Below are 27,904 nucleotides of genomic sequence, written 5' to 3' on the forward strand. Positions count from 1 at the left end.
CCTGTCTTGCTCCCCCTCCTCTCTTCATGCCACACACCTTTTTAAAAGGAAACTATTTTTTCATTAAAATTCAAATGTGAGGCATTAAATAAAAAGAAAATGCCAGGCCCTGCTCTTTATTGATGCTCTTTAATGATGGTGTCTGCACCCTCTTTTAGACGGGGGCCATCTTCTCTTGTTTATTCCCGTACGCTTGGCGAATGCCACCTTATTGTCAGGTAGTTTAGAGACACTGTGGGGAGCGTTTTTTTTTGTTTTTTTTTAGAAAACCTTTCAGCAACATTAATGTACACTTTTTAAATGCGGTAGGGTTGAACACTTAGGCTCATTATTTCAAAACTCATGCTCTGAAAGAACCAGAATAAAAAAGAAATTGTCATTAGGAGGAATGTGGATTTGCTGTTGCCTTATTTAGGTTTTCAGGATGCTAAGATTTCTTCCTGCGACAGTGCCTGGAAATTCTGTGGTTTTCCATTTGAATAAAGGATATCATATTGATATTCAGTGCTATGCTGTGTCCTAGTTTTGCCATATTTTGTGAGTTATGCAACAAAACAGGTGTCTGAGCTGCACAGGTTTCATTCAGTCGTGAAATATCTAAAGTAGGAGCTTTAGTGACAGTTTTTTTTCCTATTTCTCACTGCAGACTAGGCCCCCCCCCCCCAACAGACATAATATTAGAATAAAAATGCCCTCGCTTTGCTCGATCACCGCACGAGGGAGAGGGAGCTGAACCAGATCTAAGGAGGTCCATCTTTCAGGGGGAAGCATTCCTGAGTGACGGCTCGCGTCTCCTTGCTTTCAGTAATACAGTAGGAAATAAAAACACACTCCGTCATCCCTGTTGTGGAGCTACAGTATGTGAGTCCAGCTCCAGTCTTTATGGTTGCAGGCAGTCTCATGGGATTTTAAGCATCCTCTGATCCAGGACTGTAGGGATTATAATGAGATTAAGGAGTTATGAGACTTTTCTCTGGTGCTGAAAAGGACACGCACCGGGTTTCAATAAAAAACTGGGCTGATTCTGAGGAAGTGCATCGTTATAGCCTTTCACATCCGGCTTTGAAGAGACCTCTGCCAGAGAACAGACGTCTTCTTCTGTTACTGTACAGAATCTGACTTATAAATAACATTTTATGATATCAGAGCAACATGAATGGATGATTGATGTGAAATAATTCAATTCACCAATGTGAAAAAAGACAGAAACAGAAACAAGACTTTTCAGGCAGAAATGAATGAAATATGTATTTAGCTTTAAATGCTACAGTGGCACTACCCTTCATACTTCTTTTCTTCTTTTATTTCTTTCTGGCTCCTTGAGATCTGTGTTTACAGTAAATCACACTAAGAGACAAATAACAAATGACTGCTCTGGTTGTTTTCACAGGTGAATCATGGTATGCTGCCGCTGCAAGGTGTGTTGCCTCGAGGTATAAATCTCCTACCCCATTTTTCCAGCTCTCTGGGTTATTCTGAGGGCAATTCCTCTGGAGGCACAAAAAATAATATGTACTTTTAAAGCAGCTATAATTGATATTTGTACAGCAACAATGGATTAAATGATTATGTGTAGCGTGAACGGCTTCGCTTGTAGTGATGCATCCACAGAGAATCATCACAGATCCCCCGCGGCTTGATGGAGCTTTATCGCTTCTTTTAACTCATTGTTTGGTTTCACAGCCCACAACTTTATTTGTTTTAGCAACAAACAAAAAAACAACTCACTTTATTCTCTCTGCCCCGTACCAAACAGCAGGGAGACAAAGTGAGCAGCCGGCTGGTGAACATTCAACATTTAGCAGCTAAAGAGTCAGATATTAAAAGGAATCTAAATGAATATTAATGTTGCTGTGTAAATAATCGATATATTTTGTTAACACGTTCAGTGTTGTGTTGACAGCTTGTTACTGCCGCCCCTACAGCGGCCCTCACCTACAGCGGTTTACCTGCAGGAATATGAGCGACCGAGCAGGAGTTTAGAAATCTGACTAAACTTTTAAAGCAAAACTATTTGGCTACAGGATGATGGCACATACACAACGATATCTATCTAAAGTTTGCTAACAAGTTTTCGTTTGTAACATGAAACATGTTGATATTCCTTTTTTTCAAAAGTAACAAGGTCGTGTTTCAGTTTTTGCTTGTAAGCAGTCAAAGAAATCAGCCCCAAAAACCACAACATGCATCAAATGTCTTCTTCACATCAATATAAACCTTTAACTCTCCGGACACTTTAAGATATGACCTTGATGCTCTCAGAGCTAGCTATGGCCAAACTGCTGTGATCTCAACCATTGCTATTATTTGCAGGTGCTTCCCTTTCTGTTTTAAACAGTATGGCTAACAAAGTAGAGAATGGCACTATCAAAAAAACAAAAACCAGCAGGGGTGGTGGAGGTGGGGGAAGGCTCTGTCATGTCGAGGGATTTCTCCCACACTCTCCCCAAAATGGGAGTGAGCTTGAGAAAAAAAAAAAAAAAAAAAGGGCTGGCCTTCCTTTCATTTACTGCGAGCTTAGAATGACTCCAATTTGAGTCTGTTGAGAGACAGGATACAGTCCAAACCTTTGGCTACACACTGCTGCTGCTGCTGCTGCTGCTGCTGCTGCTATCTACCTGACCTGCAGCCTCTCAACGAGGATCCAACCACTGGGAGAGGACGTGTGGTTTGATGCTGCAGGACATGGAACCAAATTAACAAACTAACACTAACTGAATGAAGAACCTCTCCTTCTTATTTGCACTTTCTGTCTGAATTTTCTTCACACCCAGGAGAGCTGCAACAGACCTCATCACGTTGGAGACCTAAGTCAGCAACATTGTGAGTTATGCATGCCTGATGCCTGAGTCTCAAACATGCACGCTTGTTAAAGCTTGTTCTCTGAGTGTGTGCAGACTTTATAATGTGAGAACATGTCTGAGCCCCTTTTCTTTTTTTCTTTTTTTTTAAATCCATCTTTGCTTTCTCTTTATCTTTTGAAGGGAGTCATGGTCCCCTCACTGCACTGGCTCCTGCTGCTGTGGGGACTTCAGGGTCTTTGTGCACAGGACTATGAAGAAGACTATGAAGAAGAAGTGGTGACCACCAAGAAGAAGAACAAACTATATCCGTCCAATTCCATCCCCCAAAATGGCAAATGTAAGTCTAAAGTAGTGTCTTTCTTTGTGCTTGGGGGTAAGGGGCAGAAAGTCAGTTTCTTCTCCGCTGATGGAAAAAAGTGTTGTGTAATTTGTGCAGGTGGCACATGCTCCATTTTTTTCATCAGTGGAAAAAAAAAAGAAAAAAAAGAAGAAGCTGCTGCTGCCACGGGTGAAGAAATAGAACATGATACTCAACAAGGACATGCTGGGGGATGTAATCCACTTGGACTGATCGTATCTCTCAGGCTTCTCACAGCCATCCATCTCCTGTGTGACTATTCAGTGCTCTGTTACCCAAATGTTTTATTCGCTCAGAATCCTGTTTCCCCGGGCACATTCTCTCTGTGACACATTTCTGTGAAGATTAATGTGATTTATCCTCAGCCTATATTAGATCTGTGACCTCCTTCCACAGCTGAAGGTTAGTGCAGCAAGTTGAGTTACTTTTTATTTCCGCTTCAAAATTATATGTCACATTCATGAACTTATCACACTTTTCTTAAGAAAAAAAGAAAAGGCATCAGCCTATAGAGACTAAACAGTCAATAAATCACCTTTAGCCCTTATGGAGGCTCCACAGATAAAAACCTCTCCCTGACTTATGAAATACATTTGGCTATCATCTGATAGGTATTTATATCTGGATATGAAAGTAAGAAATGATTTTGATACAGGAGAAAATACATTATGTGCATCCATCTGTGTAGTTTGATGTGTCAGGTTGTCACAAGGGCAAACAGCTAATGTCTAATAGTTGCTCTTACTGATTATGGACATTTGGGGAAATAGAAAATATGCCTATTCACTTTTTTTTGCTGAGACTTGGATGAGAGGCTAAATACAAGGTAATAGCAGCCAGTTAGCTTAGCTTATCTTAGCGTAAAGACTGGCATTAGGGGGAAATAGCTAGAAGTAACAAAAACTACCTAGAAATCTAAATCTTAAACTCACTCAATCCGAACAAAGTGTAAAACATCATGTTATGGTTTAATGATTTATGTGCCTGACTATTTCCTACGCTAACCAGCTGCTGGCGCTAACTTCACATTTACCATAAAAGTAACAAAATCACTGGCATATATCTCCTCATAAATCATAATTTGTCATTTTTTACACTTAAGTTTTTGTGCAGATTAAACAAACATGTTACGTGGTGAATGTAGAGATGCTAGTAGGTAGATTTTGTTACCTTTGAATGGAGCCAGGCTAGCTATTTCCCCATAAGCTAAGCTAAGCTAACTGTCTATTGGCGTCAGCTTCACATTTAGCGCACAGACATAAGAGTGAAATCAATCCTCTGATCTAACTCTTTGACAAGAACATGAATAAGAAGCTACTAACCAGCAGACAGTTAGCTTAACTTAGCACAGGCTGGAAACAGCTAGCCTAGCTGTAGCTATAGCTTCACATTTAGTGTACAGACATGAGAGTGGTATTAATCTTCTGATCTAACTCTTGGCCAGAAAGCAGATTAATTGTGTGTCAAACTATTCCTTTAGGTCCGTGCTATCACGTAGTTAATTAATGACTAACTCCTCTTTCTTCTCCAGCGCTCATTGATGAGGACTGCGGTTTGGAGATAGCCTTCCTGATCGATAGCTCAGAGAGCGCCAAGGACAACCATGCCCAGGAGAAGCGCTTCGCCTCGGACGTGATGGACCGGCTGCAGGGCCTCCGGCTGCAGACCGGCCGCAGCCTCAGCTCGCGCGCAGCCCTGCTTCAGTACAGCAGCCATGTCATCATAGAGCAGACCTTCAAACAGTGGAGAGGCACCAACGACTTCAAGGCCCGAATCGCTCCAATCGTGTACATCGGTCACGGCACCTACACCACCTACGCTATCACCAACCTCACCCGCATCTACCTGGAGGAGTCAAATCCCAGCAGCATCAAGGTGGCCGTCCTGCTCTTCGATGGCATCTCGCACCCCAGGAACCCAGACATATTCTCAGCTGTGGCCGACGCCAAGAACCAGGGCGTCCGTTTCTTCACCATCGGCATCACACCTGAAGCCAACGAGCCGACCAACATAGCTCAGCTGCGGCTGATCGCCAGCTCCCCGGCCTCCCGCTACCTTCACAACCTGCAGGACAGAGGCATTGTGGAAAAAATTATCAAGGAGATTGTGAGTAAAAATAAAATTACTTAGGTTTGTTTCAGGTTACATGCAAAGTCCACTCAAAGTTAGATTTAGTTTAGCTTTAGTTTACTTGGTCTGGTAAGACCAGTAGCTTGTGGTGGAGAATGTTTCAACAAAAGTTACATAGTCTTGCTTTAAGTCTAAATATAGAGTCTTTGTTATTCATTTTATTTTAATTGATGAATGAGCTCTGTTCAGATTTACACAAATTACTTTGTGTAAATCCCTCAAAGGCAGCATCCTAAATACGTTTTAATTAAAGTGAGATTACATGAGATTTGACAGGAATGAATGTATGTTTTTTGGTATACACAACATGCTCAGACTTGCATATAATCATTCTGCTAGCTCTAATGTTTTCTACATTTCTGTGGCACTTGGCATTTTGTGAAATTGCACATATGTTTGATAACTGCTTATTACCAGAGGGCAGATATTTATGACAGGTAGAAGCTTCAAAAATCCATTATGCAGACAGACTTTTACCAAATGAATATAGTAGTGTCTTTGACCTCTCCATGCAACCCAATAATCATTTCCACTGTGCCGTCTTTGACACTACCCGCTGCTTTGATTTCTTGGCTTATTGCTTCCCTGATGTACAGCTGCTGCCTATTGCCATAGTTACAGGTCTGCCGTAGCCACCCAAGTCATCACGGTGATATTAAATTCACTTTACGCACAAAATGTAAAACTTCTTCAACCGTACACATGTTGGGAGTTGATGAAGACAAAGTTTGTCTTTTTTTTTTCTCCAATTGTTTATATAAACCTGCAATTGGCTTCCACTAAGATAATTAGGCCATGTGCTGCACAGCAACATCCTGCAGACACAACCGGCCAACATGTGCTCTGCATTAAAACTCTTTATGGGAAAAAACGGGGTGCAGTAAGTGCAGGAGCCCAGCAAGAACATGCATGCACGCTACTCATTCAACCTGCTCCTCAAACGCCACTTCAAAATCAGGCTCACTGTTGACACAGGTGGTACATATTCAAGTATGATCAGGGAAACTTTATAGAAAACCTGACTGCCTGCATTCTGCTGGCATGCAAGAGCCCAGCGGCAGCAGCCACAGACTTTCATCTCGTTGCCATGTACAGGCAGCATCTGTATGTCATAAGCATGACCCTCTATCCCAGCTGAGAGACCGTCTTTTATCTTCAGTCATGGCGTTCGACTGCATCGCTTCATCCTCTAAAAATGTTCTGTCTGCGTTGTCTTCAGCCACCCCTCCCTACTGCGGAAACATCCCCTGGATGTTAATCGAGAGGCTATTTCACTGATCAATTCATGTGGTTTGTATTTGGTTTCCGTGGAAATTTGGATCCTTCTCTCCTGTGTAGAGAAAGCGGTCGGCTTTGAAGGGAAAAGAAACGGCTCTGGTCAGATCCGCGTGCGACGGGATGAAGTGCAGGATACGAGTCGGCTCGTGGAGTCAGGTGGAGGAGGTCGAAGGCCAGCCGACAGATCGAACACAGCAGTGAACGGGTTTAATTGGGTGTTTGAGTAGCAGGTGTTTGCAGTTGCCGTTGACTCCCACGGTGTAACTTTGACACCTGAATAAAAGATTAGTTGGCCTTGAATGGGGCTCACATAGAAAGACTGTTTTCTCAGCGCTCTGTTTGTCTGCTGGTGGGGTATAAATGGGGTAAATCTGACAACATCTTGACATCCTTGTGTTTCTTGCTCCACAGACGGCGCTGGCGGATGAAGGGGTAAGTCTCGAGCTTGCGGTCTGTCCACACATATCTGGATTTGTGAAACCCGTACGGCTCGTCTGACTCTTCCTCACTTGTGTTTGAAGTGTCCCCTGGCCCAGAGCAAGTGTGCATGCGACAAGGGGGAGAGGGGACCCAGCGGCCCTCCCGTAAGTATTTCTCCCACCCTGCGTTGGTCTATGGAGCCTCAGATATGTTCAATATTAATTATGAAGTAGATAATTACACAAATAGGTCACGTAAAATATATAAATGAAACAATAATTTGTAAAATATCCTTATTATGAAATGTTATTTTATCATTTTTATTTTCATAATGGCTTTGGTTTGGTTTTATAATAATTATTATTATAATAAACTTTATTATCTATTACAGCACTTTTCCTACACAGGATGCAGCTCAAAGTGCTTTGACTAACATAAAAGGAGGAAGGGAGTCAAGACAGAGAAATCAGTTTTAAAAAAGCAAGACAGGGGAAATCATGAAAGCGACGGCGGCAGTGCTGCGGCAGCGAAACCAGAACCAACAGAGAGAAGAGAGATCTGTGTTGCCAGATCTCACAAGAGTGTGTTCCTGAGACAGACAGGTCTCGTATAAAGTTAAATTTCTCCCGATCTCTCGGTCTGAAAAATGCAATTTCGATGTGCGAATGTTGGGAAGATCTGTGGCTTCAGAAAAATGGATTCAATATTTATTTCGGCGACTGTAGGGGCGAAAGGATCCGTCATACTCTGTGATCACGTTCACTTCCTGCTGCTGGTCTCCTAAAGAGGCGAGGAGGGAGCGAAACCCACGTGACACAGTCACTGGAAATAATTGAAAGTGAACCGTCTCCTTTCTCATCTGTCTCTGCCCGACACCCAAGCCTGGCTAGTTAGCCGGCGAGCTAGCATTATGCCTTGGTAAGCTAAATAGAGAGAGAGGTTTAGTAAATGTGCCTGTGAACCCAGATTACTGTGTATTTTGAAATAAAATGTCCATCATTAAGTAAAAATGAGACCCAATAAAACTCTGTTATTACAAAAAATAAGTGATTAAACTACAATTTATAATGATGAATTGAATTTTAATGATTTCTTAAACGATTCACCAAACATTGGTCCATTAATATACATTAACAGTTTATTCCTGATACTTTTATTTCATAATGTGTTTATAATGGGCTTTCATATCGACCCCCCTCTGCTACATACAACAAGATCAAATCTCTGTCCCATTAAAGACGATTCCTCCCAAACCGGCTCCTTTTGAAGCCCAGGACAGCACAGCTGACAAAGGCCCCCTTGAATGCTAACACGCTTCATAATTGCAGGGTTTTAGGGGGGTTTACTAAAATTGTGCTGTGTTTTTGAGAAGCTCTGTTTTTCCCGCAGCAGTGAAAGTAACGTGAATGCCTCACATTCCTCTTTCAAGTTTATTGAAAACAGGCCTAAACAGACATTTACATGGAACATCAGCAGGATCATGTCTGAGAAACAGGAGGCCAGACACATGGGATTGTCTGAGGACACATGCCGGATAAGATGTTACATGCATGACTTTCTTCACCTGCCAAAGTCGTGTCGTGATATGAGCAGAGGGTCAGCCGCAATTAGACGTGGTGGTTTCGCTTTGATGTATTTTCACAGGATGAGAGCGGAGTAATTACCCCCCCCACCCCCCACTTCTTTAAATTGTGATGCTCCGAACAAAAGCTGTTTCACATCAGGGGCAGCCGACGGAAGCAGAGTGCGCAAACAGGGACACACAGAGAGGGACACACACCAGATAACAACATGCACAGTCACACAACACACACACACACACACACACACACACACACACACACACACACACACACACATGCATGAAAACAGAGCAGCCAGACAGTTGTTTCGAGTGAGTCTTCTCACACACATGACGACAAGTTCAAGTCCCGTCTGACTCATCTGCTCCCAGACTCTGGGGGGGGGGGGGTCTTTTATCCATCATTGACTTCAAACATGTTGCTTCCTTGAGGCTCAGCTTGTATAGACCAAACAGGAAGAGCTCTTATCTTGCTGAGCGTCAGGCCGCTAAGTGTTCAAGACAAACTTAGAAAAATTGAAATGAAATGTATAAAAAACATTTGGGGAAAATATATTTCCTTTCTCTACTGTGAGCCAAGTTCGCCTTCTTAATGTGTCACATCACATCTTGCTTGTTAAATCCAGATAAGGACCAAAGTGTAAAAATGACAAAGTTGTGGTATAACATGCTAATAGGGTTGCGAGGTGGGAGGAGCTATTTCCAGCGCCCCCCCCCCCCTCCCCTGTTCCTGAAGTAAAAGTTATATTCATTTTTCCCATAGACGATGTGATATGACTCACATCTGGAGCGCTCGGACAGTTCGGACTCATGTTTGAACATTAACAGCTGTGTTAGAATAAAAGTTGAAGGTTAAATGGTCGGGTTAACGACAGCTACAACATTGAGCCTTGATTCTGTTTCCCAGTCCAGCACGCTTTTCTTCACAGATTCAAAGGCGTCCTGACTTTGCTTCCTCTCCATAGCAACAGCAGCCGAGGCTCATGAGTCTTTGTCGTACTCAGCTGTCTGACAAACAGACTTCTTAAGAGACAATGGTGAATTAATTAAAACTGGTAGTATAACAGTACAACATAACGCTATTTTATGTGAAAATTTTTTTAATGAAAATACAGAATAAAACTTTTACCTCTTTCCCTTTGGTTCTATTCTTAACCACAAATATATCTTCCAATGGATCAAAACACAGGAAAAGACCTTTAAATGACTTTTTATTGAGAGATAATATATCTACTTTTATATTTTTTTAACTTACTTATATTCTGTAAATGTCTTTTATATTACCGTAAGGCTGGTTTCATACATCCAAAACGATGAAACATCATTCTGAATTATTATCTTTCATGCATGATTTTCTCCACAGGGCAAGAAGGGCCGTCCTGGAGACGATGGAAGTCCTGGATCAAAGGGACAGAAGGTGACGTCCACTCATTAACCACCACAATTCAAATGTCCTACTAGTTAAAAGGTGTGTGCTAACAAGGAGGGTTACCTTTCCTGATTAAACTACAATCCGTCTTCTCCTGTAGGGTGAAAGCGGGCTCAGTGGACTTCCAGGTCGAGAAGGAGGAGAGGTGAGATGAGCGTCTTAAATCTAGTCGTTCGGATTCAAATCATCGCCGTAAAACAGAGAGTGGTGTGTGCGGTCGTCTTCCTCCTGACTTAACGAGACTGTTTTGTGCACACAGGGAAAACCAGGATACAAAGGAGAGAAGGTATTGTCTGGTTTCCTTTTCATGTAGAGTCTCTCGATGTTCCCACGCTGGAGAGTTATGTCTTCCAGACGCAGACGGTGTTCTCCTTTTCTTCATCCGTGTTTAATGTCGACCCCGTCTGAAAGTATTTCTAGTTACTTTTCTCCTGAACAAATGTAACCCATAAATTCTGAAATGCATAAATCCCATGTCATTAGTCTTGGCTAAGCAGCGCCTGGATGGGATATTAAGACCCATTACTCCAAGATAACTGGTTAGAAATTGCACTCTGTGTCATAAAGTTGTTATTGAAAAGCCACAGGATTTGATGAAAATGACAAAAAGACCTTGTTAAACAGTTTTTTATTCTCTTACAGGGAGAGAGAGGAGAGTGTGGCACACCTGGGATTAAGGGAGACAGAGTATGTTGCCCTTTAACGTTGCAAAAGTGTAATTTTCTGCTGCAATTTTATTGTCATTGTTTCAGTGATGCAGACGAGGAAATCTGCCTCTGTGATATGTTGTTTTCTGGTTTATCACTGACTAAAGTTAAGTCTCGATCTACCTAACAGAACCGCCTTAAGATAAAGGTAACGTTTGTTTAACTCCTACTCTTTTCCAGGGCCCTGAAGGCACCATCGGCCCCAGAGGAAATCGTGGACTTCAGGTGAAACCCCCCCCCCAAAAAAAAAAAAAAAATTTCAGTTAACTTTAATATGTCCATTTGCATCAGCCAATGAGTAACACTTATTCACAATCTCAGGGTCTGTCCGGTCCACCTGGTGATATCGGCCCTGAGGGTGTGATGGGTAGAAAAGTAAGTTTTCCTTTTGTTTGATGCTTTTGAAATCAGAGCTTGATGTGTTTGAGCCGGACCTCTGAAAGGAAGGAGGGGTTCTGTACAAAAGAAAGAAGTAAATCAAACTCTTTCCTTTATACGTAGAGTGACTTCACTTTAGTGCGGAAGAGCGGCCTTCCCCCCCCTCCCTTTTCTCCTGTCCACATGCATTGATCAAAGGTGACCCACAGTCTCAAAACCAGATGCATATCTGAAGGATACTGCAGTTTCGGTTGGATTCATAAACTCCTTCCCAGTCTGGTTTGAATCAAGTCTCTTCCATAGCTGTGTGAATGGGGTGTCCATGTCAACCGATTCACAAGCGCAGACATAATGAATAACCCTGGTTCCTGCGGAGTGGCAGGAAGGTGAGAGATGAAATGTGTTTCGGCATGTGGAAGAATATAAAGTGGTAAAAAAAAAGAAAAGAAAGAAACATGACATAATAAAGTGTTCTCTTTGTTCAGGAGGATTCCTCTCAGAATAACATCCCACTCACGAAGTTGACATTTAAAATGTGCTCGGATTAAATCAATTCATCACGGGTATAAATAACGTCACAAATGTCAAGTAGCCCTACGAACTGATCGGCTGACCATACATTTCAACACTTTTTTTTTTTTTGAGTTATGATCCATCACCACTGGAACATTTGAAACCCTTGTGAAGTACCTCATCTGTTATTACCCTGTCAGCCTATTTGTCTGGTCCTACTTTTAAAGCCCCCGCTCTCGTGTTATAGCTGCCAATTCTGCCATGAGCCCACACTCCCCACCAAGTGCTCCCTCCTTAATTATTTTGGAAGAATGTACATGCTGATTGTCTGGCTGTCATCCTATATCACCTGAATGGCAGACTAATGTCTGGCTTTAAACATTGTCCCAACTTGCCTGAAAGGGCAAGGGAAAGAAGAAAAAGAAAAAGTGCCGGTATGCACGACTAACATTTCCACGCCTTCTTCACGTCTCTTGTGTTCCCTCCTGCTGCACAACACCGCCCTGATTTACAGCTACTGAGGGAATAATTGCATTCTTTACCAATAAAGTCTTGACTGAAAGGAATGAAGGAACCCCCCCCCCCCCCCCCTTTTTAAAAAATAGCTGATTATTAGAGGACGGAAAAGCAGGTTGTGTATATTTATGTGAGTGTGGAAGAAAGTAGAAGCTGGGCGGCTCTACTGGTGTCCAAAGGTCAAAATGAGACTAACAGAGCTAGTGTGTGTGTGTGTGTGTGTGTGTGTGTGTGTGTGTGTGTGTGTGTGTGTGTGTGTGTGTGTGTGTGTGTGTGTGTGTGTGTGTGTGTGTCTGTCCTCGCCTGTCTTTTTATAGGGGGAGAGGGGACTTCCTGGGCCACCTGGAATCCAAGGGGAAACAGGGATCGGCCTTCCGGGACCGAAGGTGATGAAGTCTGTCACTCTATTGTTTTGGAAAACCTAACGCATGAAAACATAATAATCCACCTGCGTCTCACCCTGTTTGTGCACTCCTCTCTCTCTCTCTCTCTCCACAGGGCGATGTTGGCTTCCAGGGGCAGCCAGGGCCCCCCGGTCCCCAGGGACTTGGCGAGCCTGGATCACCGGTGAGTATAAGAAGCCAGCACACGTTGTTTGTTTGTTTCACTTTCACATGAGCCTGAACACAGTGGATGTTCCAGACTTCATCTGTAATCCCAATATAATCACCTGATAAGAAAATTGCTCCTCGGCTTTGGAAGTAAGAGAAGACAATCTGCTTCCTGTTTGCACCGGCATGCACATGACCACTGGTCATGTATGTGTGAGTTTTCAGTTTACGAATATACGGAGCTTCACATCTTTAATAGAAGAGAAAACCAAAGTTTGACAGACCTGCTGTGATTGGACAATAACTGCTCAGGGGAGGGGGTTCAATTTTTAAAAAGGGTAATTTCCTGCAGTGATCATTTCCATCATTTTCTTTTACTCAGGGGCCTCAAGGGCCACAGGGAGTCCAAGGAGAGAGAGGGCCAATAGGAGAAGGTCTGCCTGGACCAAAGGTGAGTTAGTGTTCATGTCTTTTATGTCTCCGCCTCGTGGGGCGCACGGTTTTTTCTCAGGAAGCCCGGGCACTAAAGCCAGTTAAAAGCTTTGAACCCTCCTGACCCTATTTTCATGCATTCATCTCCACGTCACCCACCTGCCCACCGACCTGCTCAAAGGCCCCCGTCTGGGCTCCAGACTCCAGGGCGCAATGACAGGAAATTGACAGCATGTACGGTTTCGAGAGGACGACAACACAACGCAGAGGCTCCATAAATTGACACAGAGCGGCGCAGCATGACTCTCATTACCTCACGGTACGACCCGGGCCGTCGATCGTCCGCCGCCAAGAGGACGTGAGGACAGATCACACAGGACAGTACGCAGGACTCCTCGAGACATGATGGAGCGAGTGACTCAGAGAGAGGAAAGAACGAGTCTGTTCCTGCGTCTGTGTCTGCTCAGGATCCACACACACACATATATTGTCTCTCTCCCACATATGGATACACCACCTACACAGGTGCACGTGAACAGCGGAGACCGAGGTGCACTTTCCACTCTGCGATTCAAAAATTACACACGTGTGGGTGTGATGTCTGAGTCAGTGTTTTTAAATATTTTTAAAACGTGCAGTTTTTTAAATCAGAGAAGTAGGAGTCAGTGTTTTCACATCTTGTAGCGTGGGGGAGGTTCTGAACCCGCGTTTAGATCAGCAAGTAAGTTTTTATCCAACGGTTAAAAGAATAAACCGTTTGTGAATATAAGTCGACACTTAGAAGCTGCGTGTCGCGCTTTCTCAAAGAGTGCTCGGCCTGCAGGCGCCCCCTGGTGGTCCGCCAGCGATCGTGTTACAGTGTCATGTAATCAAGATACTCACGTCTCTTTGCCAGATTACAGGTTTCTACAGTCCTGCGATTTACATCTAAAACCGATCAGCGTGACATTTGAAGGGAAATGTGGATGAAGCTAACGGTTAGCCTTGAGCTACATTTCACTAACGAAGGCCGTAGTAGACGTTTTGAGAAACTTGTCAATGCTAATTGTAAAAGCGGTAAAAATGCGAGTGCTCATTTGTTGTTTTAATAAATCCTCACGGTTAGATGAAGCGTGGTTTTGGATCTTCTTCTTCTTCTTCTTCAGTTAATGACAGACGTAATCACCTTTTGGCTTCGTTACAACATTAACTGAGCGACTGGTTAAATTCTTCATTATTCCACTTCCTCCCCTTCACCTTCATCCAATTCACTATTTCTCAACCTTCCTCTGATGGTAACAGCTATTTTCCACCTGTGAACAGACGGAGGTGTGTATCCCTCCCGCCCCTGCTCAAAGATTGGCCCTCGGGGGGGGTGGGGGGGGGGAGACCGTGGACTTGCAGATGGCGTTCTTGTTCTGAAGCGGCGTTCTTCACATGACGTGCCTCGACAAGCTCCAGATTCACAGGAGCCCGGCAGCAATATCAGCCTTTTTTTTTTTTCCACATCATTTGCACCTTCAGGCTCGTGCGCCAGAACGAGGGATCACAAGGAGTCGTGACAATAAGTCTGTACTTTTTTATGAAGCCTCGCAATGCAAATGGATGCTCTCCTGTTTCTGACACTGTATTTCTGTTGTCCTTGGACGACCTTGGATGACAGGGGAAATTGTCTGGAGGGAACTAAGGCTTCTCTGCAGACAGATATTACACTGCACTCTCTTTATTGTACTTACTGTCAACTTGGATTACAGCTTTAATCCCTCACTGTATTGCTGTTCCTTTTTCTGTTTTTCATACTCACACACCCCCCTCCAGACACATACACTGCTTTACTTTGAATCATAATTTCATCCCGTATGTGTTTCACTCAGAAGTTGGTCAGTAAGCCACGAGAAGGGGTTAAAAACCTCGTCTCTTTACAGATACTATCATGCAAATATGAATCTGCCTCAGGCTTTTGGCTCAGTTACACATGCTGAGTGCGTAACACAGCACAAACAAAAGTATGAAATAAAGGTTTTGCTGCTACAACCTTGTTCGGTCAGGTGCGAGCAGAGGTTTGTGGTGGCTAACGTTAGCTTGTGCTACTCTTACACTGTGTTTTAGCGAGGACCATCATCCTGTGTTTGTCTCTGGCAGCAGCTGCCACATGCTTTTATACACTGCAGCTACACAGTCTCCGTTTAAAAGAAGCTAAGCTGATGCTAACCATGTGTCCTCTGTGAGTCAAAGCGTACTGCGAATGCCAAATAAAACTTTTACCGAGCTGGTTTTTACACCAGCAGTTATAGAAACAACATGTTATCTCTGATCTCATTCTGATAATATGAGTTTGATGTTGGAACTGAGCTTCACTCTTCAACAAGAAGGGCTGCGACGTCTAAACGAACTCACATCAGGAAGTTATTCACATCTGTATTAACTGCGTTTACATTTTATCGATCAGTAGACTGACCGATATTATCAGCCCACCGTACGTACATTGTACAATCATTATAATCAGAAACTTTCAAATCAAAATGATTAATAAGTCATAAGTAATTTCCATTTCCATGTTTCTAATATCTTTTTTTAGCAGCAGTGACAGAAGGTTAGCATACTCTTGTTTTGAGATACTAACTCATTATTTCGATAAAGTTTTCTTATTATGATAACTTTTACAATAATATGTTTGTTTTTAAATAAATATCTCAGCATCTACTGGATGGATTAGCATGAAATTTTGTACCGACATTCATGGTTCATCAGATAACGTATCCTGATGACTGTGTTGATCCCTCGACCCCTCCTCTGACAGATTAATGGGATTGCCAAGACGTTTTAGTTCAGACATTAACGTTCCCTTTTGAATAAATCTTGATAACTTTGGTGATCCTCTGACTCCTCACCTAGCTGCTCGCATGCTCGCATCATCGTCTCATTGTTTTCATGTATGCGAGAGAAGCAAAACGGTATAACTTCTCTGTCTCCTTTCACAGGGAGAGCGAGGCTTGGAGGGGCCACGGGGGCCCAGAGGACAGCCGGGCACTGGAATCAAAGGAGACAAGGTAGAATACAGAGAGGGTGTAAATAAGCTGCCTGGCTGAAAAGCTTTCACACAGGCGTGAAGATAAAACCAGTGTCCTGTTGCGAGGAAGAAGGCCAGGAGTTGGCAGAGTCACCGGTGAATGCACAGTGAACGCATTCAGCACGGTGTTATATAGGAGGTCACCGTCTACAGGTGATGAATGAAGGTTAAAGCTCGAGTTGTGTAGGAGGAGTGAGGCTTCGTGGTTTGGATTGATAAATTGTGGAGAAGTTAACTCTGCGCCGGCACAGTCGGACAGAGATATTCTCTCTTTCTTTCAGGGTGTGTTTTGCAGATCTCTGCGGCCATCTGGCAATCTTTTAGCTCACAGACGCTGACAGGGACGTGACGAGGAGACTTTAAAATGTATTTTAAACTTACGTAATTCATCTTATGTCACTGGAACATGACATTAATATTTAGGAATGAATGAAACCAATCTCCATGAGGGGAAAAAAAAAGGATCTTTTAAAAGCTTTTGCATGGGAGTTCTTGCCAAGGATTGTGATGACAGTTTTATTGTAGCTGATGGATAATTGCAGTGTTTTCATGTGGTAATGAAAAACTAGAGCCTATAGTGTCAATGCTGCATGTGACAGATGAAAATATAAAATAACAAGCTATGCGTATACGAAGATCTGGGTGCGCTCGTGTATTACAATAAATAATATATATTTATTACTGAGCCAAAGGGAAATGTGCAGGATGAAGGTGGGTGCTTTCCACATTCAGTAAATCATGAAATGTCTGAGAGTGATGGAGTGTCACACCATCAATATTTACATGCTGTTATCATCATTAACCTCCATCCTCACCTGACTCTGTAGGGGGATTTTGGACCTCCGGGTCTCCCAGGGCCCCTCGGCCTCCCGGGCGTAGGGATACAGGGCGACAAGGCAAGTACTTTGTTTACATGAAGTGACAGTTTTGCATGTTATTTCCATAAATGCTCATGTTGCTCCAGTCTTTCGTAGGGACTGTGCAAACATTATTGCTCTTTCAGAAAGCAAGTGCTGCACTCCTGAAACCAAAGCAGAGACGAAGCTCTACATGTTCAGCTAATGGACGAAGCCATACAGTTTTTAATTAGTGTTAATTCTTAATAGATTGTTACTGCATCTGTTTGTCCTTGCAGGGCATAGAAGGGCCGAGGGGGCCCCCAGGGAGCAGAGGCCCACCAGGGGAGGGCTTGTCTGGATCCAAGGTGCGTACATGATGATAATGCGAAATCAACACCATCAAGTGAATAAAATATTATTCTTAAAGGGGCCGAAGATTCACAGCCCCTTCCCTGTGGAATAATAAGAAGGTTGCCTTGTCTCACACAGGGAGACCAAGGGTTGCCGGGCGAGATTGGCGCCCCAGGGGAGAGAGGGGCCGGAGACCCTGGAGCTAAGGTAGGCCGAAGCCCTCCACATCACCAGCGAGCGTCGAAACTTATTCACAGTCGAAAATTTTTTCCGATTCACAAATCAACACGGCTCCGCGGATCTGTCCTCAGGGCGAGCCGGGATCCACGGGAATGGCGGGTTTGCCGGGGCTGCCGGGAGAGGACGGAGCCCCCGGACAGAAGGTAGGTCAGAGGTTTGTTTGCTCCAGTATGAAGCAAACAAAAGGTCAGTTCACTGTTACGCACCTGTGTATTTGTGTCGTCAGGGAGAGCCAGGAGCTACAGGTTTCAGGGGGCCAGAGGGGGCACCTGGGATCGGGACTCAGGGTGAAAAGGTAACTGCTCACCAAGATTGTGCTGCATTGTATGATAAATAAAGTAACTGCTGTCAGATCACTAATTACGTTCCCAATGATGATGTTTTTAAGGGTGACCAAGGCCAACGAGGAATAAGAGGCTTGACCGGTCCACCTGGGATCGCTGGACCCTCCGGACCAAAGGTCAGAATCCATCAAGCCGCCGTTAGCTGCATTGAGACCTTGTCTGGGGCCTTTGGTGATAATAAGAAAAGATCAGCCGTGTGTTAATGATTTTAACGGCGTGGCTTGCTTTGATCTTCATTAGGGAGAACCGGGGGCACAAGGCAGGGCGGGTTCTCCCGGGCCACCGGGCCGTTTCATCGTGGGACCCAAGGTAACTTCTATCAGATCCACTGTGGTGACAGTTTGTTTATATAGCACTTTATTTATATAGCACTTTTCTTGACTTGAAGTTACAAAGTGCTGCACAGAATAATAAAACCAGATAAAAGAGAAGTCCAAAGAGTCTAAAAGAGTAGAACAGCATCAACATTATGCAAAAGGATCTGACAACAAGTGAAGAGCCAATAAAAAGAATCAATTGTTCTCGGTTGGGCAAATACCATGTCAATAAATCGGATGTAATTGGGCTCCCGGTCATTTAAAACCTTTAACATCAGCAATTAAACTTAAAAATCACTCTGAAAGGAGGAAGAAAGTCACATAATGTTGCTCCATTATTACCTCAGTCTTTTATTAACATATCAGCTGATAGTATACTTTCAAATGACGTGTTGTTTAAATATTTTGTAATGAAATTATAAACCAGACGAACTCGGGGAAGTCTGGGTGGTAAAGGAGGGCGGGGGCATGTGGCTTCTGTGCACATTTTTGCCCCCTAGCGAGGCAAGTCCCGACTGTTGGTGGTGGTTTGATCTCTAACTATACATCACACTGTGCATCACGATCCAATTACAGCTTTGTTTGCTGAACCTGAATCTGCTAAGTGAGTAGTAAAGCAGTGGAGCAGACATACGTGGTAGTACAACATTACTGTGTAAATGTATGTATTTACATTCCACCATTGCATGTTAGCACTATGTTATGGACGTTAACTTTACTGTAATGTTATGAATGTGTCAATGAAACCTCAAATGTGTCCTAGGGTGATCTCGGTCCGAATGGTCCTCCTGGTCCGATTGGCGAAACCGGCTACGGACTTCCTGGTCCGAAGGTGATGCTCAGCATGAACAAACAATGTGCACTGTATAACTCTCGTGTGATTCGTGTCTTGGACGTCCGCCTGTCAACACACACACACACACACACTCAAAAATCTTCAATAAGCAAGCGAGAGCATGTTGTCACAGTCTTATGTTTTTGGAAAATCAATTATCGAATTAGACGTAATGAGAGGAGGGTCTGGCAGCGCATGTGTGCAGTTTCATCATGAGAGAACAGAGAAGATCACAGGAAGGACGGTAAACACAAACACTCAGCTAATAACTGCTACAGCATGTTTTGTAGTTTTTAACCCCCCTCCTTGTTTTTTTGATGTATTGCAAAATACTCACAGGAAGCACATGTGTCCGTTTACGTCCACATTCCACCTCGGTTTTTTTCTGACAATCGGTCCATAATTCACGTCGTGTCCTTTGCATGAATGAATTATGGTCTGTGTGCTATAGGGTGACCGTGGAGACCCGGGCCCTGCAGGTCCATTCGGCCCCAAAGGAGACGGCTATCCCGGCCCCATGGTGAGGAGCCTGTCCATAAATCTCCATGTTACATCTACTCCTCCATCTATCTGTCTTTTGTCTTCTTTCAGTCCCAGCCATCCATCCATCAGTGAGACATTTATTACCAAAAGTTACAGTATCTGACCCTTATACATCTCCCGGGTTCGTTTTCCTTAATCAAGACCATAGCGAGGAGGCACAGCGGTGGATTCAGGGGTGAACACGTGATCACTGAAAAACAGATTTAGTTTATTTGCTTTTTTTTATGTTAAATGAGAAAATCAAGTTTCTATCTCGTGTCTATATAGTAAATATGAAGTTCCAGCCAGTAAACTGTTAGCTTAGCTTAGCATAAAGACTGGAAACAGCTAGCCTGGCTCTAAAGATCACTAATTTATAAATGATATCTTGTTCTTGTCCAAACTATTCCTTTTAAAGAAAGCCCTAATTAATAATGTCCTGTGTTGTTTAGGGCCCACCTGGTCTGCCTGGACTTCAAGGAGAACCTGGGCCTGAAGGAGAGGGCATCCCTGGACCAAAGGTGAGAGCTTGGTTCTGTCAGACCAGGAAATGATATTTGCCAAGTAGCTGCATGTCGGAGGCAGGTGAGGAGGACAAAAACAAAGACAACGATGTGTAGAGATAGTAGTGTGAGAATGAGTGTGACTTCTCTTTTTATAATCAGGGACAAAAGTGTGAGATCATTTAACTTGTTTCCAATTAACACTAAATGTACTTTATTATATCAAAGGTCTCATAAAGCCTAAAGGTAGATGTATATGTGTCGTTGTTCTATATTAATACTGTGAAAGTATCAAAGCCTCAGTCCACAGAGAAATGCACACAGCCTGTATTCAGAAACTGAGCCTTAAAACCAGCCGTCAGGACTTCCTGTAACTTTGTGATGTCACAACAAAGCAGTCGCCCTAAGCCTTATCCACCTGGACCCACCTTTCAAACCTTGCAGGATTTGGTTTCTCTGTTTTTACCTGAAATCTGCTATATTTTTATTTTCACTCAGAAAACAGTCAGCCAATCAGAAGAGAGGCTCAGAGCCTCCTCTCTTCTGATTGGCTGACTGACCTGTTGTCACTACAGCTCCAGAGCGAAGCCTGAGAGAGGAGATGTGAAACTACACTGAGATGGTTCTTGGTTCTTAAAACAGCTGCTTGTATAATGTTGATGAAATGACCTCTGCAGACTTTATGTTGAAGATGAATTAGTTGCTGTTTGTATTCGATAAAAACTTTTCTGTTTTTAAAATGCACAAAGCTTAAAATAAACATGTGCAATATTGTGAACTTAGCTGCTGCATTACAGCGTGATGTGATACCAGTTGGATGGTCCATGTGAGGCCAGAATGACTAGTGTATTTTTGTGTGAGAGTTTTGCAGAGTGAACGTCTGTTGTGAAAACTGAGCCAAAGCAATTGTCAAAACTCCCGACTGAAAGGTTTTTGTGAGGAAACTAATTAAAGGAAGCAGGATTTTATTTGATTGATTATAAAGCGCTGTCTGTAAGTATTCACATACCTTCGCTGTGTGTTCTTTGCAGGGGGATGTCGGTTTCCGAGGGTTGCCTGGTTTACCTGGACCTCCAGGCGAAGGACTCCAAGGACCTCTGGTACTTGATGACTTTCACTTTTTCCTAAATTCCCTTCCATCTAAAAATGAGTTTTCATAAATATTTTCTAACTCACACAAACAGACTTTATATTTCTTTTCCTGCAAACGTGTTTCAAGGACGTTTCGCTGTGCGGGAAACCTTCTGTAATTTTATTTGACATACAACCAGATGGCGGTGATTGAGTCATACTCTCTGAAGAATTGTGTCTTAGCTGCAGTCACAGAGTTCCACATTGGGGGGGGGGGCGCTTCATCTTGTGTGTGAACATGCCCACCACAGGGGCCTGATATTCAAAGGCTGCCAGTTCATTTGTTCAGGGTATTTATCATGATTTTCCCAGCAGCACTCTGACACATTGGTGCAGAGTGTGAATCTCCACGGACATATGTGTCTGATGAGAAGCACTTCGTCCAACAGGCCCCTAAGTGAGGAAACACCCAGCACCCATATGTCCACAAATATCACATCCAGATTCCCCGCAGGCGTCAGACCAGTGTCGCTGCAGGTCCGAGCGATTTAATTAAGGACTCAACCAAAGCCATCAGATGGTGGAACAGAAAAATGCAGATCATACTCGGCAGACTTCTGTCCTCATCATGTTGAGAAAATCGTGCCTCAGAAATTCATGACTGTTTTATAAAACAGGAATAATCCTCAACTCAAAAAAGGCTTTGTCCCAGAAAACTGACTGACTTTTTCAAAGCGTCCATTTTACTTCTGGTCAAGGAAGTTAAATCACATACACATACACATTTTTAGACATTTAAAAGCAGGAAAGTTACGTATTATACCTTTTAAATAAACTCAATTAATATAAAGGTGTCCTCACAAGTGGAAGGTGATGTGGATGACACATCTGCAGTTGATTCTCAGGTTCTCAGGTCGTTGGGGGGGGGGGCAGGTCTGCTCACTGTCCCAAGGTCCCAGGAGTCGAACCCAAACACGGGGCAGCACCTTTCAGTTTTGATGCTCCACATACCTGAAACAAACCTGAGATCTGCTCCAATCAGCTTTTTGAGATCAAGGCTGAAGACTGTTCATATTCAAACTATAACTACATTATAAATATTCAGATTCATTTCGCCTTTAACTTATTTCCATCTTCTATTTTATTTCCCTGTTTTTAAACTTGCCTTGTTGTTGAAAGGCGCTGTGCAAATAAACTTGTCCGGCCTCACAGGGTAACCCCGGGCGACCCGGACCACCGGGGCCAACGGGACCACAAGGACAAGGAGTTCAAGGGCCAAAGGTCGGCTGTGGTTTGTCGTCTACCATATAGAAATTCAGATAGTGAATTATATCTGAGAGATTTAGACTCTTAACCACGAGCATACTGTGTTACCGTGTTTGATTCAGGGTGAACAGGGGTCCCAGGGCGTGACAGGGCCGAGGGGGCTTCCTGGCGAGGGCTTTCCTGGAGCTAAAGTGAGTTTTGGTCTTTTGACTGACGGGCTGTTTGTGCACGTTGTACGCTCTGATCACTGACACTGACACTTTGCCGTGCGACAGGGTGACCGCGGCTCGGCAGGGGAGAGGGGGCTGAAGGGAATCAAAGGAGATATGGGTGATGCTGGAACCCCGGGGCAACCTGTGAGTGATGCTTTTATACATCCATTTACTGTTTGCTGCTTTGTGAGGGTTTGAACCTTCCTCGGCTGTAGGTGAATATAATATATTATGTTCTAATCCTGCAAAATCCCAGACGCCTTCTCGTTTCTTTTTACATTTTCCCTTTCTTATCTCAGGGCCGAGCTGGTGTCAAAGGTGAAGCGGGACTCACCGTGAGTCTTCTCACTCTTTCATACACTTTTTCATTAGTTTACTCTCATGTTAATTTAAACACTAATACCGTGTTGGTGTGTTTGTTTCAGAGAGAGGACATCATTCGGATGATCAAAGAGATCTGCGGTAAAGTATCTCACGGTCATCTCAATATTCATTTCACCTCTCAGTATCGACTGTGTTAAAAGGGAAGGTTTGGTTTCTGAATCTGAGCCGCTCTCGTCTTATCTGCGGATCATCAGATCAGATTCCCGAGGCTGAACCTCGTCAAAGTGACATTTCAGTCATGAGCTCATATTTTCATGCGATGTGATTCCAGGATGTGGGATCAAGTGTAAGGAGAGGCCCATGGAGCTGGTGTTTGTCATCGACAGCTCGGAGAGCGTGGGCCCGGAGAACTTTGAGATCATCAAGGACTTTGTGAACGCACTTGTCGACCGGGTCACAGTGGGGCGCAACGCCACCAGGATCGGCCTGGTGCTGTACAGCCTGGAGGTGAAGCTGGTGTTCAACTTGGCCCGCTACGTCAGCAAACAGGACATCAAGCAGGCCATCAGGAACATCCCATACATGGGAGAGGGTACGTACACGGGCACGGCCATCCGTAAAGCTACACAGGAGGCCTTCTACAGTTCACGAGTGGGCGTCAGCAAAGTGGCCATCGTGATTACTGACGGCCAGACGGACAAGCGGGAGCCGGTGAAGCTGGACATCGCGGTACGAGAGGCCCACGCCGCTAATATTGAGATGTTCGCTCTGGGGATTGTGAACACCTCAGACCCAACGCAGGCTGAGTTCCTGAGAGAGCTGAACCTGATCGCCTCCGACCCCGACAGCGAGCACATGTTCCTCATTGATGACTTCAACACCCTGCCAGGTGAGAGGAAGTCAAGTAGGAAGTCAGTAGTAGCAGAAATGTCCATCTCATTGTGTGCTAGTCTTTGATATGATATCTAACCGACGCTTGAAACCAGCGTTATCTTTTTAATGTTTTACCAAGACTGAGTCTACAGCCATGCTAGCAGCTCTGTGAGTTGCTAGCTAGATGCTAAATCCTTAGAGACACCAAAGTTACAGTCAAACTGCTTTAGTTTGAAATGTTTTATCAGGACTGAGCCATGCTAAGAACTATGCTGGCAAACTCTCAGTCTTGATAAAACATTTCAAACTACTGGTTTAATAAGATAAAGTAACTAATGTAATGCTAGCAGCTCCGTGAGTTGCTAGCTAGATGCTAAAGTCAACATGCTACCATTGTCACATTGTCTGTCTCAGCTCTGGAATCCAAGTTGGTGAGCCAGTTCTGTGAGGACGAGAACGGAGCCCTGATATACAACAGAATAACAAACGGCTACAACGGCTACAGGAATGGCGTCAATGGGCACTACGCCATCGGTGGCTATGGTTACCGGCCTGCGACTGAGCAGGAAATACTGAACGGACGACAGACTGGCACCAACACTGGCGCCAGCACCCACAGCCACGGAGGCCAAGTAGAGACCACCCAGCATGGCAGTAAAGGGTCCAGCACAGCACATGTACGTAACATAAGAACGTATATTTATATTTATATTATGCAAAGATTATTATTAATTAGCAACAAGTGTTTAATAGTGTTTCCTGGTTTTGTCCCCTTCAGGGCGGAGGAGCTCAGCATGTGCACACTGATGCAACAAACTGGGGGACTGAGCGCGGGGACACATTTAACCGCGGAAACTTAGATCTCAGACCTGTCCCTCCTTCCAGAGAGGACTCCTCCGGTAGCCGAGGCTCCTCCTCATCTTCATCATCATCTTCATCTTCATCATCATCATCATCATCCTCTTCTACAAATACAACCACATCCTTCTCAGGTGGATCCGTAATTCATGTACCTGCCCCGAGGCCAGCTCTCCCCAAAGGTACAGGAAGTCTATCTTACTTCTGTACGATGTTTTTCATTGTCTTAGACGTGGCAGTAACAAACAGAGCCGCCATCCACAACAAACAGTTTGCTCATAATTACAGAGAAACGCTATCAACAAAAGAAAATGAGCAAGTGAAGCTGTTTCCTGTAAATGACGCAGGCACTTCCCAGGCAGCAGACACAGGATGAATCACAAGTGTTTTTAAATGGATCGTTCCTCCAGTGTTTCTCTTTGTGTTAGAAAGTTTGGCAGTTTCAATCGAGGGTAATTCAAAAAGAAATACCTGCATTTGTGAAGCAGTTTTCAAGTGCAGTTCTTCTGTCAAAACTGAACCGGTGAAATCATGTTTGAGTTAAACGTTAATTATTATTTATAGCTTCCTTAGCGGAGATTTAAGACGAGTTTAAATCACACGGCCTCTTAAAGCTCATGACTGAAGGTCAGACGCTGTGGGTTTAAACTGCACCTGTGGTTCAGTAGGTTTTCACATACAAGGAATTTGCTTTAAAAATAGGGGATAAATATAAAATATGAATATAAATATATGAAAAGGGATGAAATTATAGGACAAAGTAGAAGCAAACTGGAGCAGGAAAGAAGAACTGCTGCTGGCAGAGGAGGCGCATCAGAGAAACTGTGTCATAAGGAGAAGTTAGTATCACAGTGACAAGTGCAGATAGTGAAGATACATGGGAAGTGACTGTGCAAACAACTCCGTATCCATCTTTGTTTTCACCCCTGATAAATGCAAATCCATTCTGGTTTGTGCGTGATGATTTAAATAACCTATTATGTTTAGTTGTTTTTTTTTTTACAATTACTTCAAAACAAGTCTCGGAAGACGTGTGCTCTGTGTGTACTGCAGCTAATTAACCTCGCTGATCTGTGGAGCTCTGGAGCGCTCTCACCGTCAAGTATTTTTAACTCTCAATAAACGTGATAAATAGATGTTATCCTTGAGTTTACAGCACGGAGGTTAAGCGAAGGATTTTTAACCTGTTCAGGTGATTTTATTCATTTTTCTGAAGGTTCAAATCACGTGTAACGAACTGATGTAACTGTTGTACAGTTATATTTGTGTTTGTATTAGACTGATGGATATTATATTATACAGGTAGACTGTAACTGATAAAACAAGCCTCGCAGATTGTTCCAGTAGTGTTTCTAAAAGCTCTCCCTGGCAGGTAGCGATAAGGGCGCTCAACTTCCTTAATGATCATTTTCCGACTGAGGACAGCTTCTGCGTCGCGTCCGTCTGAATCTGTGCTTGTGTTTTAAACCCCAGCAAGATCCAGTTTAGCTGAACCTCTTTCAAACTTCCGCTAAGCTCGTCAGACGCTAAGTGACAGCCCCAGAACTCCCTCCGTCTTTTATCAAACTCAGATCTGCTGTGATGTCCCCTGATAGATGACTCTCCGCTGCGTTTGGGGCTCGTGTGGCGGAGGGGAACACGGCTTTCCTTTTTAAAGTGGCCCTTTCCAGAAAAGCAGTCCCTGTATGAGGAGCGTGAAGAGTTGCTTTGTGATTGACAGGCTCTGTAATGAGGTCATGTAGGTGAGGAGGAGGGAGGCCAATTATTACCAGCTGGTATTGTTTTCACCTTGTGAGTCTGTAGGTGTGTGTGTGTGTGTGTGTGTCCTGAAGACACCGACTGTAGCACGGAGCTGGTTTTAGGAGTTTGGCGTGGGGTGTATATGTCGCCCTGATGTCGTTGGAAGCGTGCCGTAAAGCCACGCAGCTTCACAGGGCCGAGTTCCCACCAGTGGATGCTGACAGGTGTGATGCCGTCGTAAGCAGGTGTAACCTCATCTTTGTGTGACGTCCTCTCTCTGCAGAGACCGTGCCCTTAGACCCTCGCTGTGGCCTGGTCCTGGACCAGGGCACGTGTCGGGACTATAACATCCGCTGGTATTACGACAAGCAAGCCAACGCCTGCGCCCAGTTCTGGTACGGCGGCTGCAACGGCAACAAGAACCGCTTCGACACAGAGGAGGAGTGCAAGAGGACGTGTGTGATCACCAGATCCACCGGTAGTACACGCTCATGATTCATCCCTGCCGTATTAAAATCATTTATGTCATTCACACCCACTGTCAACCTGCAAATGTTTCATTTTCTCTGATTTTTTTTAATTTTTTTTCCCTCTGTAATTTCCTCTGCTGAAATGAGGCCATAAGAATCTAATTGATTCCAAATGTTTTAGAGTATTGATATTCTCGTGTTCTCTGTTTGCAGAAGGCTGAGTGAAGGCGTCTGCCATACATCTGCTGTAGATACTTCCAGGAGGGGCAGCTAAAACCAGCCTTTTTCACAGGGTTATGTAAAGTCTTTGCATAATTCTCAGGCATATACACGTACACTGATGTTCCATACCACTACTACATTATACTTCCTGTCTTTGTGCCCCTTCCTATTGAACCAGTTGTGAAATTGTCCTCCTCTTGAGTACAGAGAAAGAGAGTTTTGATGGATACCTCCATTGTTTTTTTTATAATAGCATCTAGTGCAGAGATACTTCTCAGGAATACAGATGAGCAGTGTGTTTCCAGGTCCCTGGGGATTCCCGCACCTATGGGACATGATCTGTTTTTATTTTATTTTTTTTCATACACAGTCTGTGAGCGCTGCAAAGATGGTGAAATAATGGACTGTTGAATTTGCTCAACGCGATCGGTGCCTTATCAATGTCAGAATCATACATGGCATCAATCAATCAATCAATGTGCCATTAAAATAAACTGTAGCTATTAATTTCTTTAGGGAATATTGGTGTTGTAACACACAGAGGAGATTTAAGCCTCTCGTCACTTATATCAGTGAAATATAGTTTGTTTTTGTATTTTATATAAAATGACTGATGCTCTGTAACTTCGTGAAAATGTTTTGTGCCTTTTTGAATGTTCTGTTGATGAAAATGTGATGTTTTGTGTTTATGTTGTTTCACTTTTCTCCTCCCTCTGTCTCACTTTGTTCAACCAGTTAACTCACAACACACACACACACACACACACACA

The 27,904-nt window shown here is 43.8% G+C and overlaps 1 protein-coding gene across 1 annotated transcript; it reads left to right on the forward strand.

Moving 5' to 3' along the window:
* The first annotated feature begins 2,990 nt into the window (after positions 1-2,990).
* Positions 2,991-27,350, forward strand: LOC111222660 (collagen alpha-1(XXVIII) chain-like). The gene is made up of 35 exons (XM_022746461.1): positions 2,991-3,141; positions 4,694-5,268; positions 6,982-7,002; positions 7,092-7,154; positions 9,936-9,989; positions 10,102-10,146; positions 10,261-10,287; positions 10,644-10,688; positions 10,889-10,933; positions 11,030-11,083; positions 12,433-12,501; positions 12,614-12,682; positions 13,049-13,117; positions 16,059-16,127; positions 16,975-17,043; positions 17,283-17,351; positions 17,476-17,544; positions 17,649-17,720; positions 17,804-17,872; positions 17,966-18,037; positions 18,162-18,230; positions 19,002-19,070; positions 19,525-19,593; positions 20,048-20,116; positions 21,130-21,198; positions 22,382-22,450; positions 22,558-22,626; positions 22,711-22,791; positions 22,947-22,982; positions 23,073-23,109; positions 23,303-23,860; positions 24,259-24,521; positions 24,623-24,884; positions 26,726-26,920; positions 27,126-27,350. Exons 1-35 carry the CDS (start codon positions 2,991-2,993, stop codon positions 27,131-27,133), a joined length of 3,699 nt encoding a protein of 1,232 aa, XP_022602182.1. The 3' UTR covers positions 27,134-27,350.
* The last annotated feature ends 554 nt before the right edge of the window (positions 27,351-27,904 follow it).

This window comes from Seriola dumerili, unplaced genomic scaffold (genome assembly GCF_002260705.1).
Source record: "Seriola dumerili isolate Sdu_G_001 unplaced genomic scaffold, Sdu_1.0 BDQW01000105.1, whole genome shotgun sequence".
NCBI classification, from domain to species: Eukaryota; Metazoa; Chordata; class Actinopteri; order Carangiformes; family Carangidae; genus Seriola; species Seriola dumerili.